The sequence below is a fragment of the Myotis daubentonii genome, chromosome 3, assembly GCF_963259705.1.
Source record: "Myotis daubentonii chromosome 3, mMyoDau2.1, whole genome shotgun sequence".
Classification (NCBI taxonomy): domain Eukaryota; kingdom Metazoa; phylum Chordata; class Mammalia; order Chiroptera; family Vespertilionidae; genus Myotis; species Myotis daubentonii.
In genome coordinates, this window is record NC_081842.1 from 44,203,646 (window position 1) to 44,220,767 (window position 17,122).

The window sequence follows — 17,122 nt, forward strand, 5'->3', positions numbered from 1 at the left end:
CTGGAAACCCAGGAGCCCTTGGAGGATGCCCACTTGCCAGCAGGGAGCAGGCCTAAGCTGCAGTCGGATATCCTTAGCACTGCTGAGGAGGTGGGAGAGGCTCCCACCACCACCGCTGTACTGGCAGCCATCAGCCTGGCTTGTGACTGAGCAGAGCTCCCCCTGTGGAAGCGCACTGACCACCAGGGGGCAGCTCCTGCATTGAGCATCTGCCCCCTGGTGGTCAGTGTGTGTCATAGTGACCAGTCATTCCCTGTCGTTCTGCTGTTAGGGTCAATTTGCATATTACCTTTTTATTATATAGGATAGAGGCCTGGTGCATGGGTGGAGGCCGGCTCGTTTGCCCTGAAGGGTGTCCCGGATCAGGGTGGGGGTCCTGCTTGGGTGCCTGGCCAGCCTGGGTGAGGGGCTGAGGGCCATTTTCAGGCTGGCCAGAGCCTCTTCAGCGTGGTGGTCCCCCCTGGGGTGCCTGGCCATCCTGGGTGAGGGGCTGATGGCTGTTCGCAGGCTGGCCACGGCCCCCAGCCACCCAAGCTCCCAGTGGATGCTGGCTGGAAGCAGGTATCTGGGGTTATTTATCTTCTATAATTGAAACTTTTTTGCCTTTAGCGGAGGCCACAGCCGGCCAGGGCAGGCGGTAAGCTTGGTTTCCTCCATTGCTGGGGCAACCACACCTCCTGCTTGCTCCAGCTCTGTGGCTGCCGACCGCCATCTTGGTTGGATTAATTTGCATATAGTCACTCTGATTGGCTGGTGGGTGTGGCTTGGGGCATAGCAAAGGTACAGTCAATTTGCATGTTTCTCTTTTATTAGATTAGATGGCCATTCTGGCTCTGCCTTCCTAAAATTCTTGGCCCCCATACCTGCCATGAAGTTCAGCACCTTTCTTTGATTTTAAGAAAACAAAAACACATATGCAAAGTCAGGGTGAATGTCAAGAGACTTTACTAAAGATTTGGGACATTGGAAAAGGCTTACATTTTGAACAACTTAAATCACATATTAGACATCCTTTCTGTCTTAAGTATTTTGTCAGCCTACTAAATTCCTCGCGAATTTAAGTAGGCTCACTCCCAAATTCCTGTATAATTCTCTATATTTTTATTCCCATCACCTGCTGTTTATGCCCCTTGGGTCTTCTCCTCCAAATATTTTTTCAAGTTTTTTCATACGCAGAACCTAAGAGGAATGCTGGTGCCAGTTGTAAAGATGATCATGTTCTCACTGACATGCACTTGTACCATACTAGAGGCCCAGTGCACGGATTCATGCACCAGTGGGGTCCCTCGGCCTGGCCTGTGCCCTCTCACAATCCAGGACCCCTTGGGGGGATGTCGGGTAGCTGGTTTTGGCCTGATCCTTGCAGGCCCGATCCAGACAGGAGAGAGCCCGATCCCCACATGCCCAATCCCTGCCGGCCCAATCCAGACAGGAGGGAGCCCAGTCCTGTGTGTTGAGCATCTGTCCCCTGTTGGTCAGTGCACATCATAGTGACCGGTGGACTGGTTGTTGGGTCGTTCGGTCATTCGGTTGCTTAGGTTTTTATATATATAGATGGTTATCACAGCCATCCTTTCTAGCCAGGCTTTCTCTGCTGCCCTCTTGACTCGCAGAGGTGATAGCTGGTATGCTAGCTGTGATGGTCCTGGTGGCCCAGGAAACTGGAAAAGAGATGGCATGGCATGTTGGACTCACTACAGAAAATGGGGTGGGATATGGTATGCAGGTACATTTTCATGAGATATTTTGCTATTGACTAATATTAATTGAACATCTATTCTATAAAGTTCTTCAGAGAAGCTTACAGAAAAAAAAAAATCTTGTACATGAGCCTATGGCTGTATCAGGGTTTGAAACTCCTAGAATATTAACAAAGTCTAATTTATCCTCACCCAGGCTGAATGGAGAGAAGAAGTGAAAAAACACTTTGAGAAGATCAAAAGTGAAGGGACTTGTATACACCGCTTGGATGAAGAACTGATTAGAAGGCGACGAGAAGAGCTCAGGTCAGCTGCTTTCTCCTCCACCTCTTTGCATCCCCAGGTCTCCGGATGTTAGCAGGAACTCTCTTTGTGAATCACCACTTCACTTTATACACACCTTTCCCTGTGCTGTTTATTGTTAATTCTCTTTCAAATTTGCTCTCCTTTATATCACTGGCTTATCCTCCCCTCCTTGGCCCCTGCCACTCTGTTATCCTCTTTCATTGTATCTCTGCAATGAAGATTCCCAGAGCAATGCTATTTGTTCACTCAGCCCCTGTCCTAAGTGACATGGAAGGCCAGAAACTTATAAGATGTAGTCCCTGGTCTCAAGATGGTTATAATCTTTTAAGGGATGCAAGATATGTTCATAGATAACCACTATAATTAGGCAGGATCTGTGCCACAGATAAGTATAAATGAGTGATCATATCAGCTCCCAACTGCATATTTCCATTAACAATGAGCTGTACTGTATTCTTATCATGATATTGTCTATACTACACAAAGGCTACAAATTATGCACAAATCCCATTCACATTTTATCTGTCACCTCCTGGCTATTCTGTATGGCTAGATATGGCCCCTAAGGATAAACCAAATAGAAAGCTTAGATTTTCCATCTCCCACTCCATCTTGGCTGAGTCATTGCATTGGACAAGGGAGCTTTTAATCTAGGGCAGTGGTCAGCAAACTGCAGCCCCTTGAGCAGTGATGGCGAACCTATGGCACGCGTGTCAGAGGTGGCACGCGAACTCATTTTTTTGGTTGATTTTTCTTTGTTAAATGGCATTTAAATATATAAAATAAATATCAAAAATATAAGTCTTTGTTTTACTATGGTTGCAAATATCAAAAAATTTCTATATGTGACATGGCACCAGAGTTAAGTTAGGGTTTTTCAAAATGCTGACACGCTAAGCTCAAAAGGTTCGCCATCACTGCCCTTGAGTGTGGCTCTTCCACAAAATACCATGTGCGGGCGCACACATACAGTGCAATTGAAATTTCGTGGCCACACTCAAGGGGCCAAAGATCCGCATGTGGCTCGTGAGCCGCAGTTTGCCGACCACTGACCTAGGGGGCCCTTAGGCAAATGCTTTTGAGATCAACCATTCTGGTTCTTACTTCATGAGAGCTGACTTTTGGCCTCCCCCGAGTTGGTTAATTTCACTGATCCTGTGTTTTCTTTGGTAGGCATGCTTTGGATATTCGTGAACACTACGAGAGAAAACTTGAGCGGGCTAATAATTTATACATGGAGCTGAGTGCCATCATGCTGCAGCTGGAAATGCGGGAGAAGGAGCTCATTAAGTATGCATCCAGACCACTGTCTGCCCTTGTTGATGTGGTCTATCCATCAGCAGAAATGTACCGCTCTTCCATGTTGCTGCTACTCAGAACTGGCAGCTGTCTTGGTCATTCATCCAACATTCCTTGGGGGGTGTGCATAGTCCCTGCCCCTGGGGGGGTTTCCGGTTGAGTGGAGTTGCCGCAGAACTGGTTCTAGGGGAGCATGCACTGACAGCTATTTGCCACTTCACCCTGCTGAATGGCTCAAGAAGGGGTGCCGCCCTAACCGGTTTGGCTCAGCGGATAGAGCATCAGCCTGAGGACTCAGGGGTCCCAAGTCCGATTCCGGTCGGGGGCATGTGCCTTGGTTGCGGGCACATCCCCAGTGGGGAGTGTGCAGGAGGCAGCTGATCGATGTTTCTCTCTCATCGATGTTCCTAACTCTCTATCCCTCTCCCTTCCTCTCTGTAAAAAAATCAATAAAATATATTTTTAAAAAAGAAGGGTGCCATTTCATGGAGAGCTGGATGTTGTTGAGTGAGGGCTTATTGCCCCCTGGGGAAGTGAGGTGGCTTCTGCAAGTGGCTTAGGGTATTCCTGAGAATGGCAAGAAAATCCCGGGGTCCTGACCAACACAGCAGCTACTGAAATCAGTAGGACTTCTACCATTGCATTGTCTGTCTCTCATGAGGTGTACTGTGGAGGGGAAGGTTAGTCTCCAAGTTCATCTATGAGCTGAAGGGAAAAATGAAATCAGATTAGGTTGAATTTAGTATCTTTTTTGTCCCCTTTTTACCCGAATAGCAACCTTGTTATTCAAATGGCCTGCACCTGGTAAGGTGGCCTGAATCTGTGGGTGGAATTGGCCTGTGCAACATTCTGCCCATCTTTTCTGTCTGCGGTGGCTGAGATAGGCCTTTTCTTTTTTTCTGCAGGCGTGAGCAAGCCGTGGAAAAGAAGTATCCTGGGACCTACAAGCGACACCCTGTCCGTCCAATAATCCACCCCAATGCCATGGAGAAGCTCATGAAAAGGAAGGGCGTGCCTCACAAACCTGGGGTGCAGACCAAACGGTGAGACCCTTGTGCTGACCTGGTATTCAGAGAAATGGGGAGCTATCTCCCTAAAAATACATTATCAGATGATGGTGGGTGTGGCCACCCGACCTCATCATCAGCACACATGCCTCTAGATAAAACAGAGTGGAAAGCTGAGCGAAAGTGTGTCATGGACCCTGGGGACCCATGCTTTACTATATGAGGCATAGATATTTATTCTCTTAGCATGGAATAGTAAAAAGAGAAATAAACGGGGGGCGGGGGGCGGGGGGCGGGGGGCGCGGGGCAGACAGACCTGGGTTAGAATCCTGGCTACACCCATTATGAGCTGTGTGATTTGGGCCATGTCAGTTGCCCTCTTTCAGCCCCATGGTAAAATGGCATAACTATAGCACATGAGATTTCTTCTTTGGCCCCCAATGCACAGAATTGGGTTAATTATAATTCTCAATTTAGGCAACATTGGTCCACACATGACCCACTTTTATTTATTCATTTAGTTAGTTATTTTAATAATGTAATAAGTGCTCATAAATCCACCACAAAAAAATGAAGGCAGGGACTTTGTGTTTTGTGGGGGTTTTTTTTCCACTTCACAAATTTTGTGGGTCATCTTTGCACGGGACCATGCTAATCTTCTCTGTATCGCCCAATTTTCGTATATGTGCTACCAAAGCGGCTTTGATAATTACCTCTATCTGCCCATATGGTTCCCCTCATTCCACTCTTGCAGGGGACTTTTGTGAAGTTTAAATAAGACAATATGTGAGGTCACCTAATAAATCACAGGTACTCAAAAAGTGGATTTTTTTTAATAGTTTTTTTTAAAGATTGCCCTTTTTCCTAATTATAACACATTTTCCTTATATGTTGTCCCTTGAATAATGTGGAGATTAGGAGTGCCAACCACCTGCTTAGTGGGAAATCCACATATAACCTGACTCAGCCCACTACAAACTCGGACCCTAACCACAGATCTAAAATACTGAATTAGTTTAACCTTAAAATGCTCTTCCAGTCAGTGTTTCTTACCAAGTTCTGCAAGAGCCGCATTCCTCCCAAATAGTGGAGAGTTGGTTTTGTCCTAGCTAAATTAATGGAAAGGAAAGAAATGTCCCTAAACCTGGGAGGTGGGCCCAACAGTGAGATGTGAGCGAAATGCAGTAAGAATAAAAGTAATGAAAAATGCAAACCAAGAATCTACTCTAAGCCTTTCAGAAAGGTGGCCCGAGACCATGACTAATGTAAATCTGAACTACTAGTGAGCAATTCCATGGATTAACTCCAGTTTCCCTTTTACTTACCACTCCTGACTATCGCCTGCTCAAGTTCTGAGAAATTGTTTTCAGATAGTACCTGGTAAGACCCTCCTGGAAGCCCAACACCTCTTTCTTTGGGTGTCCTAAATAGGGACCAAATTTGCCTGCTGGTCCTCCCTGCATTCTGCCTATAGTTAAAACTAAGAGCATTGGAGTGAAGGGGCGGGGGGACAATAGTACCTTTTTTTTCCAATATATGAGCTCATGTTTACTTTTACAGAATATGAGCTCATGTGCTGTGGGAAATGTGTTTGAAGGAGTTTGACACCATCAGCAGATGCTTAGTCTACAAGCCAACTGAACTTGTCCAGGAAGTAACCTGGATGGGGACTAGAGCTGTGAAGAGTATTTTCAGCTGCTTGCCCCTTAATGGAGTTAAGTTTCAGATTATTTGGATGGTTCAATGATTATCAAACCAGAAGGCCGGTGACCTTTGAGGGGAGCAGAGAGGAGAAACCATCCACCATCCTTTAGCCTAGGCTTCAGGGTGTGTTTGGTCGAGGACTAGAAAGAAGAGAGCCAGAGTTCCATTATGGATCCACTGAGCCGTCACAAGTGAGGCTAGGCCAATAAGATCGTCTAAATGCCTTGGAATAAGCAGAAGCTTGGAACGGGGAAAGAACTGGTCCTCAGAGTCAAAAGACCTGGGGTCAGTGTTTGAGTTCTGCCATTTACTTGCTTTGTGATGGACACAACTGACCACCCTGGTCCCTCAGTGTCTTTCTCTGTAAAACGGATATTGTAATAGTAGGAAACAAGTGGTTTATATAATGCAAAGTGCTTTGTCAACTGTGAAGTGCTGTGTCAGTGTTGTCCTGTGATGTTTGCGCTGCCAGCTTCAGTGAAAGCAGCCTTCACCTGACGTAGGACACTTTCTCCTCAGCTCTCTTAGATGCCACCATAGCCAGCCTCTGTGTAAGTAGACGCCCCTGACTGAGCCTTGAGGGCCCTCTTGCCTCAACAAAAGCCCCAGGGCCTCCTCCATCCAGATACCGTCTGAGGCACAAGCTGGTCAACTGACCATAGAACTGAATCTGAGACAGGAAGCTGCTGAGAGCGGCACCGTATCTTATCGTAAACCAGCCTTATCGTAAGCCAGTAACTCCTGGAACTTCTGTGCTAAGGCAAGCCTTTTACTGTCCTTCTCCTGCAAGAAAGGGAAACCCACCTCCTCCTGCCTGGTGCCGGCTAATTTCCTCTAAGCCCTCGCTCTTCAAAGTGTAGGCCCTCAGCTCAGCATCATCCGAGAGCAGGTTAGAAATGCAGACCCTCAGGCCCCATCCCAGACCTACTCAGTCATTTTAACAAACTCTCAAGTAACATGTACGAACCTGCAAACTAGACTGTATCTAATAAGCCAGAGACTTCTGGTCTGCATTCTGCCAGGAACGAGCTATGGGACCAGGAGCCACTTTGGCTGGGCTCTGGGTTCCTCATCACGCAGGGTGGGGGCAGGACTGTATCTGTGTTCCCAAGCAAGGTCTGGGGTACCCTAGGGCCTGCATAGAGAGGACCTCAGGTCCTATTGCAGGGTGGAGAGAATGAGGAGCCCTGCAGGGAGGGGCCTCTCCAGCTGTCCCACTTGATCTGCTTCAGATAGTGGGCTTCTCCTAATGATTAATTTGAGTAAAGGATTCTGTTGTTAAGAAAACTAGGGGGTGGCCTCCAGCCCTGAAAGGTCCTGCCTATTTGTATCTGTCTGGTCCCAGAGGAGGTGAGGCTAGACTATTTGGACAGTTCAATGGCAGTTCCTCAGTGGGGAGGAGGTAGCAATACTCCCTGGTGTCCTAGAATCTCTGCCTGAATCGCTTCATTGGTTCAGGAAGCACTTACTGCTGACCTACTAGTCCGCGCCTTGGAGTCAGTGTGCACAGCGTTCACCTCCGGAGCCGGCTTCCTCCTGGACACGGGCTGCATGGCTGGCCCGGGGGGCGCGTGACAGCGGGGCTGGGAGAGGACTCCTCCCTGTCGGAGCACAGTGCAGTGCCCCGGCCACTCCTCAGGAGCCTTCTCTCTCTGCCTCTGCTCAGCCTCCTGGGCTGTCCACCGTTTCCTGTCTTCGGGCTCCACCCCCAAGTCCCCTCTTCCTGAAACATTACTGCGTCCCTACTGTGATCTAGACTCCCTGTTAGTGTCCTTCACAGACAAACATGAATATGACATAGCCCAGTCCTCAAGAAGACCTGTCTGCACCTGACTCTGAACTTAGCCTCTTGCCTCATTATCCCAGGGTGTCCGACCCTGGTACCAGAACTCTCTCCTCTTTGATCCCCTGTAGGATCTATCCCCATCCATCACCAGACAGATTTCTGGTCGTGGGCAATCAGCCATGCGTGTGTGTTGGCATGTTGGCACCAAGCTGATGACTGATACTATGAGGAGGAGATCCAGAAGCCTGTCGGGCAGAGTTAGAGTTTAAAGGGACTGAGCGCCTTGGCAGTGAGGCCCAGAATGAAACCCAGGAGGCACAACGGGAACGCCCCGTAAGCGGACATCTAGGTAGTTTCCAAATCTGCCGTTTTAAGCAATACATTAACGCAGTGCCTTCAAACACACGTTTTTGCGGACACCCATTTCCTCCGCTGGGTAAATCCCGGGGTGTGGCTGCTGATTCAAACGGTGTGTTTTAAGGCGTGAGATAGTTACCCAAACCTGAATATGTGTTTTCATGTGTTTGAAACTAAACCTGCTCTGCTCTCCCAGGCCAGATCTGCTGCGGTCAGAAGGCATCCCCAGTGTGGAGGTGGCGCCCGCTGCGTCCCCCTTGTCCGGAAGCCCCAAAATGCCCACCTCGGGCGGCAAGGGCCGGTACCGCAGCAAACCACGCCACCGCCGGGGGACTAGCCGAGGCAGCCATAGTGACTTTGCAGCAATCTTGAAAAACCAGCCAGCCCCCGAAAACTCACCCCACCCCACCTATCTACACCAGGCTCAACCCCAGCACCCTTCTCTGCAGCAACAGTACCAGCAGCCCCCTCCCGCCACGTCTCAGCGTCACCATCCCAGGCTCAATGTGCACGGCCAGGACATTGCCACCTGCGCCAACAACCTGAGGTACTTTGGCCCCGCGGCTGCCCTGCGGAGCCCGCTCAGCAACCACGCTCAGAGACAGATGCCTGGCTCCAGCCCTGACCTCATCTCCACAGCCGTGGCAGCAGATGGCTGGAGAAGTTCTGAGCCTGCCCAGGGCCAGGCCGGCCCCTGGGGCTGCTGCCAGGCTGACCCCTATGACCCCTGCGTCCAGTGCGGGCCGGAGCAGTGCGGGCCCCTAGACAGTCCCTTTGCTGAGCCGGTGGGGAGGAGCCCCGACCTTTTCAAGTCACCAGCACACAATCTCCTCTCAGAAAATGCCCAAGGTTCTGAGAAAATGGAAGAAAATGAAGAATTCAGTGGCTGTAGGTCTGCCTCATCCCTTGGCGTCCCTCATCACATCACCCCACCAGCGCTACCTCGAAAAACAAGGCCCCTTCAAAAGGTAAGGACAGCGTGGGCGTCACTGCCTTCCTGGATAGCAGAGCCTGTCGTGGTGCGTGCATCGTAAAACATACACAAGTGCGCATTTTGTAAAAGGATGAGCTAACGAGAATAAACAGGAGCTTCTTTATTTTAAATATTTTCTTTTCACACTGCTTAAGTGAAGGACTTAGAAATACATTTTGAGAACTATTGAACCAGTAGACTGATTGAAATGTACCTCATTTATAAATAGACAACCATATATTAGGGATATGAAATCAAAATCATTTGGAAACCACTACTTTAGCCCAGCCCTGAAGGATGTTGCAGGAAGGAAAGATCCGATTATAAAATAGGTTTGGTTAACATTGTATTCTATGTCCCCTCTGGGAAATTCCTTGTGTACATTAGCAAGTCCTAGACTTTGAGAAATCATGCAGAAACCTAGTATAATCCAGCCTTTCCCTCACCTACTGGAACATCCTGCCTTTTATGAGTCTGCCGGCCATGGAGCACACACCTTATACATTTGGTCTTACTAGAACCACACTCCCAGAGAGCAGTTCGACTTCTCTCTACTGACATATGCTCCCATGTGTACCTCTGGGGTAAAGGGCTCATCTTAGCAGTCAGGGTACCTCCTTCCCTGTCTTTCCTACTCAGAAAGCATCGGAATGCAAGTAGGTAAGAGTGACGTTAGAACTGACTTTCAAAGCACATTGATCTTTGGTACAATTACTCGGACCCAATTACCCGCCTCACAGGGATTGTAGTGATGTGGTACGTAGTGTCGCTGTAGTTAAGGACGGTTGGTGTGAGTGTGGCTACTCCTGTGCACTTGAAGAGAAATGGAAGCTTCCCTGTGAGGGAAGATCATTTACTCAGACAGAACACTTACCCAGCCTTTCACATCAACCACAGAACCCCGCAACCATGAGGCCTCCCATGGCCCTTGTCCGGCCAACATGCTGACTCAATAACGTAATGTACTAAGCACCTGCTCTATATGCAGCATTGTATTAATGGTGGAGTGAGGGGTACAGTACAACAAGATATGGTCTGACTCTCAAATGATGTATGTCTTAGTAGTGGAGCTGATACACATAATGACTATCATGTCAGTGAAAGGGGGTTGGTATGTGAAAGGGGGAAAAGTAGTTGTTGGGCTTTGAACAATTGAAAGATCACTTCTTGGTGAAGTCTCTATGACAAAGCCTGGAACCACTAGTGACAATGATTGCATGAGCCTATCCCCACTCCAAGACCTCGTCTCCAGTTTCCCCTCTCTGTCACTCACCTCCGGACATGCTCATGGAGCCTTCACCTCCCCGAGGGCAAAGATATGTTTTATGCAGTTCTGTATATCTTCCAGCATCTAGTGCAAGGCCTGTCACCATGGACACCCAGGAAAAGTTGCTAAAACAATGAGTGAAGATATGTATGTTTAAAGATGACACTCAGAAAGCTACTACTCTATGCCTTTTGATGACTAAATCTTTGCAAGGACCGTGTGTGTGTGTGTGTGTGTGTGTGTGTGTGTGTGTGTGTGTGTGTGAGAAAGAGAGAGAGAGAGAGAGAGAGAGAGAGAGAGAGAGAGAGAGAAATAAAATTCTTTTCTCTTGGTTTTCTTTAGAGTGGAGATGAGTCCTCAGAAGAGGAAGAAGGGGAAGTAGATAGTGAAGTTGAATTTCCACGAAGACAGAGGTAAAATCGTCAAACACATGTGATTGGTTTCAGTGTAATCGGGGAAACCCTGAGGTTGCCACTTCCTGTTCAATTGCATATCACTCTCTAACAACCACCTTGTAAGGAAACTTGAACTCACTGTGTATATGGTCTCCTGTTCCCACATTTTGGCAACTGGCTATGCACAGCCAGTCCCAGTTTATCAGAATTCTTTTCATGGGAACTTCAAGACGAGCATAAATACAGATTCAAGGTTACAACTAAGAATATCGTGGGCAGTTTATGAGAAAAGGCCATGTGTTCTATGGATACTTTTACTGGTTTCTAGTGTACCTCCTTGAATCAGTTTCCTTGGGCTGCCATAACGAAATGCCATAGACTAGGTAGCTGAAACAATGGAATTTTATTTCTCACATTTCTGGACGCTGGGAAGTCCAAGCTCAAAGTTCCTGGTGAGAACTCTCTTCCTGGTTTACAGATAACAGCTTTCTCACTGTGTCCTCACATGTTTGGAGGTGGTGGGGGGTGGGGGGTTGGGGTGGGATTGGGGGATGGGGGATGGGGGCTGTGAGGAGGAGAAGAGAGAGAGAGAGAGAGAGAGAGAGAGAGAGAGAGATCTTCCTCTTTTTATAAGGCCACATCCTACAGGATTAGGGCCCTACCCTTTGGCCTCATTTAGCCTTAATTACCTCCTAAATACTGTGAAGATTCAGTTACATTGGAGGTTAAGGATTCAACATCTAAATCGGGGGGTTGGGGGGGTACACAGTTCAGTCCACAGCACTTTCCATGTCCTGAGATATTATCCTGTATAATAAAGAGGTAATATGCGATTGACCATCACTCCAACACAAGATGGACACCTCCATGTGGTCAAAGATGGCCACCACAAGATGGCCAGCAGGGAGGGCAGTTGTGGGTGACCAGGCCGGCAGGGGAGGACAGTTGGGGGTGACCAGGCCGGCAGGGGAGGACAGTTGGGAGTGACCAGGCCAGCAGGGGAGGACAGTTGGGAGTGACCAGGCTGGCAGGGGAGGGCAGTTGTGGGTGACCAGGCCAGCAGGGGAGGACAGTTGGGAGTGACCAGGCCAGCAGGGGAGGACAGTTGGGAGTGACCAGGCCAGCAGGGGAGGACAGTTGGGAGTGACCAGGCCAGCAGGGGAGGACAGTTGGGAGTGACCAGGCTGGCAGGGGAGGGCAGTTGTGGGTGACCAGGCCAGCAGGGGAGGACAGTTGGGAGTGACCAGGCCAGCAGGGGAGGACAGTTGGGAGTGACCAGGCTGGCAGGGGAGGGCAGTTAGGGGTGACCGGGCTGGCAGGGGAGGGCAGTTGGGGTGACCAGGACTGCAGGGGAGGGCAGTTGGGGATGACCAGGCCAGCAGGGGAGGGCAATTAGGGGCAACCAGGCCAGCAGGGGAGGGCAGTTAGGGGTGACCAGGCTGGCAGGGGAGGGCAGCTGGGGGGGACCAGCCCAGCAAAAGAGGGCAGTTGGGGGCAACCAGGCCGGCAGAGGAGGGCAGTTGGGGGTGATTGGGCCAGCAGGGGAGGGCAGTTGGGGTGACTGGGCCGGCAGGAGAAGGTAGTTGGGGGTGACCTGGCTGGCAGGGGAGGGCAGTTGGGGGTGACTGGGCCAGCAGGGGAGGGCAGTTGGGGGCAATCAGGCTGGCAGGGGAGCAGTTAGGCATCGATAAGGCTGGCAGGGGAGTGGTTAGGGGTGATCAAGCTGGCAGGCAGAAGGGGTTAGGGGCAATCAGGCAGGCAGGCAGGCGAGCAGTTGGGAGCCAGCAGTCCCGAATTGTGAGAGGGGTCCCAGATTGGAGAGGGTGCAGGCTGGGCTGAGGGACACTCCCCCCCCTCAGGGCATGAATTTCATGCACCAAGCCTCTAGTATAATTAATTATAATCCTATATAATAAAATCCCAGCAACCATAATGGCAGAACAACCACTCAACCAGTCACTATGTGGTGCACTGACCACCTCTCGGTCCCTTTCCCTGGCCAGTAGGCTCCGATTGCCAATGGCAAACTGGGAACCAGGGTGGGTGGCAGCAGGGGCCTAGACTGGTGAGTGGGTAGAATGGGCCAACCTCTTAGTCCCTCCCCCTGGCCCGCAGGTTCTGATTGCTGATGGCAAACCGGGAACCAGAGTGGGTGGCAGGGGATGTGGGTGGCACCAGGCCAAGGCCCCTGCCTCACCAGTCACCCCACACACAAAGGGCAACCCGCAGCAGGGGTGGGGCCGGCAAGCGGGTGGGAACAGCTGACCTCTCGGTCCCTCCCCCGCCGGCAAGCGGGTGGGAACAGCTGACCTCTCAGTCCCTCCCCCCCCCGGCCAGCAGGCTCCCATTGCCCTATGTCGAACAGGGAGCCGGGGTGGGTGGCAGTGGAGGGGGGGGAGGGGGGCAGCTGCCGGCAGCCGGGGAAGATAGCCCTGATCGTAGGCTAGGCCTAGGGACCATACCTATGCAGGATTTCGTGCGCCGGGCCTCTGGTTAGGCTATAATTGGATTAGATGAGCTGAGTCCTCCTTCAACCCAGCCTTAGAAAGAGCTTCCCGCTTAGCCAGCGATAATAATTTTTCTTGTAGGATTAAAGAGGGACCACACACTCCTCTACGTCTAGAAGAGGGCTGCTCCTATGCAGGAGTAGGAAAGGTCGTTTTCCTCCCAGGAGGCCTTTTCTGCTAATAGGCATTTTGTTCTTTAAAAGTGAAGCTCTAAGGATCCCCGGAAGGTTTGTGTACCTGCCCACAAACAGGAATTTCCTGCAAACGAAGGCTCTCCTAATCCTTTGGTAAATTGTACTCTGGGTCCCCAAGCTCTACACAAAACTGAAATATGTTCTCATCTCTGAGCTATACCTGTCGTGAACAGTAGTTTCCTCCTATGCAACCAGATTGCGCCTGAGTAAAACGAAATCACTCGCTAGCATCACAATGATGTTACCTCCAGCTTTTGTTCCTGTGACACACCATGAACTCAGCCCACCTAATGGCTTCCCACCTTTTCTTGCTATGATGCAAATTATATTTTTACCACATGGTTTTGCTTTTTATAACGTTCTTCTCCCTGTCTCCCTTCTGGATTACCAGCCTTGAGAAGTTGCGTGAATCTTACCTTCACTTCCATTTCCCACAGTGGCTCTTTTCATGTGACCTTGATCCCCCACCCACCACCTGGCCTGGTCATCAGCCAGGCTCAGATCATCTGCCATCAAAATGACTTTGTACTAAGAAATACAGACAGATCAGACAATGCCAGAGGGAAAAGGCAGTCTTCTTTTGTTATTTTTTCTGTTTTGTTTCTAAGCCAGTATACGCTAACAGCATTCTTATTTACTAAACTACTTGTAAACCATGGGAAAGAAGTGAGGAACTTTTGCAAATTCTCCTCCTTACGCCCTCCCCGCCCCCCGAAACTTTGCCTTTATCAGAACGAAACCCCAATGTTAACTGGAATGAGCCACTGGCTGGCTGGGCAGTGTCCCCAGCTGCAAGGTGAATGTTGCTTCCAAGCTCTTTTATGTTGGAGTTAGTTTGACAGGGTGGTGAAGGCTGCCATGCCCAGTGGCTGAAGCAGCTGAATGGGCGATGCGATGGGGTGGAGTGAGGTAGAGAAGGACACTGAGCAGAGTGTGCATAGACCCACCCACGCCACAGCTCTGCCTTGGCAAATGGTATGACCTTGCACAAGTCACTTTCCTTCTCTGGCTCTAGTTTTCTCATCTGGGAAATGAGTTAGACCAGAGAATCTCCCAAGTCTCTTTCACCTGCGAGAACCTGGGATTCTGTAAGGAACATAATTTCCATGCATAGGTATACACAGCATGATTAGATCAGCTGATATTTTTCAAGACCAATAGTAACCCTCAGCTTTGGACATTAGCCACATCAACATGTAAATGTCCTTCTTGGTTGCTTTCAAATTAAATCATTTCAGTCTATCTGGATTTGAATCTCCCTGAAGGGCATGGAAAAAACTAGGTGACCCCTCCCTGGGACTGTGATGGACGGACAAGGTAAGCAAGGTGGTGGTTCCTGGGATGAAATTCTTCTGGTCCTTTGTGGTTCTAGGCCCCATCGCTGCATCAGAAGCTGCCAGTCGTATTCAACCTTTAGCTCTGAGAATTTCTCTGTGTCCGATGGCGAGGAGGGAAATACCAGTGACCACTCAAACAGTCCTGATGAGTTTGCTGATAAACTTGAAGACCGCCTGGCAGAGAGGCTCGATGACCTGCTGTCCCAGACGCCGGAGATTCCCATCGAGATCTCCTCACATTCAGATGGGCTCTCTGACAAGGAGTGTGCCGTGCGCCGTGTGAAGACGCAGATGTCTCTGGGCAAGCTGTGTGTGGAGCAGCGTGGCTACGAGGTGCGGGCCTCTCCTTTCTTCTCCTCTCGGCACTGTTCCCTTCCTGTAGCTCTTTTGAGTTATGACTTGCCCGAGTCCTGAGGTCCTTTACAATGATCATTGAGTATATGAGATACTACACCTGCCTCCAAGAAGTAAGTAAAAGTACACTGAGCAACAGAGCTACTAAAAATGAGGGTAGAGCTCCCAAATGAGGCACAAACATTGAACGGCTCAGGAACCCTTCCTTCCAATATTGAACTCCAACATCACCTCCTCCTGGCCTCATCGCCCAATCCAGTGAAGGGTATGAATGTCCCTCTTCCCTGTCCCCACTGTCCCCTAATGAGGCTATCATAGCACAGGTACCACTTTAGTTCATGGTCAGTACTGCCTTTCGAGAGGCAGGATAGCACAGGGGTTGAAATTGTGTCTGCTGGAATCTGACTGCCCAGATCAAACCCCAGCCTTTCACTTTCTCACTGTGTGCTATTGGGCAAGTCACTTAAATTCTCCATGGGTCAGTTTTCTTATCTGTAAAATGGGTATGGTAACAGCATCTGTCTCATGGGGCTGTTGTAAGGATTAAATGGATTAATAATGGGCTCTCTGACAAGGAGTGTGCCGTGCCTGGAACATAGTAGACGCTGTACAGTGTGGTTGTGGTGGTACTGTTATCATTGTCATAATCGTTGTCATGAACATCATCTTTACTTGTCTTCTTTTTCTGTAAGCCCCACCAGGACAGGACCTAGTCTCATTTTTGTAGCCCAAACCCTGTCATGTGGGAGGTGTTCGATATATGTTTACTGAGTGGTTGCAAACATGAACTAAGGTTTTATTTTGTCTTGACTTTGCAGAATCCTATGCAGTTTGAAGAATCGGACTGTGACTCTTCAGATGGGGAGTGCTCTGATGCCACAGTGAGGACCAATAAACACTACAGCTCTGCTACTTGGTAATGAGAGGACACCCATCCTGAAGATGACGTGACAATACTGATGTTTCAGATCCGCCCCACCCCGATTCCTCCCGCTCTCCCCCTGCCTTTTTGTCTGGGAAGAGAGCTGCCCCATCTTTCTTACCCCTAGAAATAAGCTGCAATAACAGGAACATGAGACTTCGCAAATCTCTGGAAAAAAAATATCCAAATGAAACTAAGTCTCACTGAACATTTCAATCAAGAATGGCAGGGATCTATTTTATTGAATATTCTAGCTACTGTAACATTGATATTTATTTTTGTTTGACATTTTAACACTTTGTACTGTAAAGATTGAACTATATATGATAGAGAGAGAGACAATAATTTCTTGGGGGGAAAAAAGAGAGAGAGAGAGAGAGAGAGAGAGAAAGAAAGGAAGAAAGAAGTGGAATTTAGAAGCAACATTCTTGGTAATTTGTGGGGCCAAGAGGTATTATTGCTGCTTGAACAGGGGACCAGTTCTTTTGACCATAAGTGACTGAAGAAGAGCCAGAGCAAGACATGTTGAGCATTTTAGAAAACAAAGAACAGCAAGAGAAAAGCAATTCCGGGTAACTTGTGAACAGACCACATTTAAGTTCAACCAGCTTATCCTTTGGGCGATGAAAATTATCTAGAAAAGTTTGGTAACCAGATACTTGCACCCAAGGTCTTTGAGGGCATGTGCTTCCTCTAGGAGGAAAAAAAACTGTATATGTGAAAACTGGTTTCATTTTTATTTATTTTAAGCAGCATTTAGTTGTGAGACTTATGGATAGAGTCGAATCTTCCTTGACAAACATTTACCTTTTAAATGCTGTCATTGCCATTACCTTGACAAATGTGTGACCTTGACCAACGTGCCATTTCCTCATAGCCATTTCCTTTCCACCTGGTGACCACTTCCTTTAGGAAAAAGGGGAGGGCTGAGAAGAAGAGAAGGACAAGAGAAAAAGGAAACTGACCACAGTGTTAGAAAAGCAAACGTGGAATTTGTAAAAGTACGTTGTCAGA

General features: G+C 48.9%; 1 protein-coding gene and 1 non-coding gene across 4 annotated transcripts in view; one reads left to right on the forward strand and one right to left on the reverse strand.

Moving 5' to 3' along the window:
* MAP3K13 (mitogen-activated protein kinase kinase kinase 13) overlaps nt 1–16,460 on the forward strand; it is a 161,249-nt gene extending 144,789 nt beyond the window's left edge. For all 3 annotated transcript variants that reach the window (XM_059687259.1, XM_059687261.1, XM_059687260.1), the window contains 7 exons: nt 1,897–2,006; nt 3,180–3,296; nt 4,211–4,348; nt 8,356–9,127; nt 10,742–10,812; nt 14,868–15,165; nt 16,005–16,460. In XM_059687259.1, the coding sequence (XP_059543242.1) occupies nt 1,897–2,006; nt 3,180–3,296; nt 4,211–4,348; nt 8,356–9,127; nt 10,742–10,812; nt 14,868–15,165; nt 16,005–16,106 (1,608 nt within the window). In that variant the 3' untranslated portion in view covers nt 16,107–16,460. The remainder of the gene's footprint in view (nt 1–1,896; nt 2,007–3,179; nt 3,297–4,210; nt 4,349–8,355; nt 9,128–10,741; nt 10,813–14,867; nt 15,166–16,004) is intronic.
* Nucleotides 4,911–5,012, reverse strand: LOC132232113 (U6 spliceosomal RNA). Its single transcript, XR_009452266.1, has one exon. It is a non-coding gene; the product is annotated as a U6 spliceosomal RNA (small nuclear RNA).
* Nucleotides 16,461–17,122: the final 662 nt, after the last annotated feature.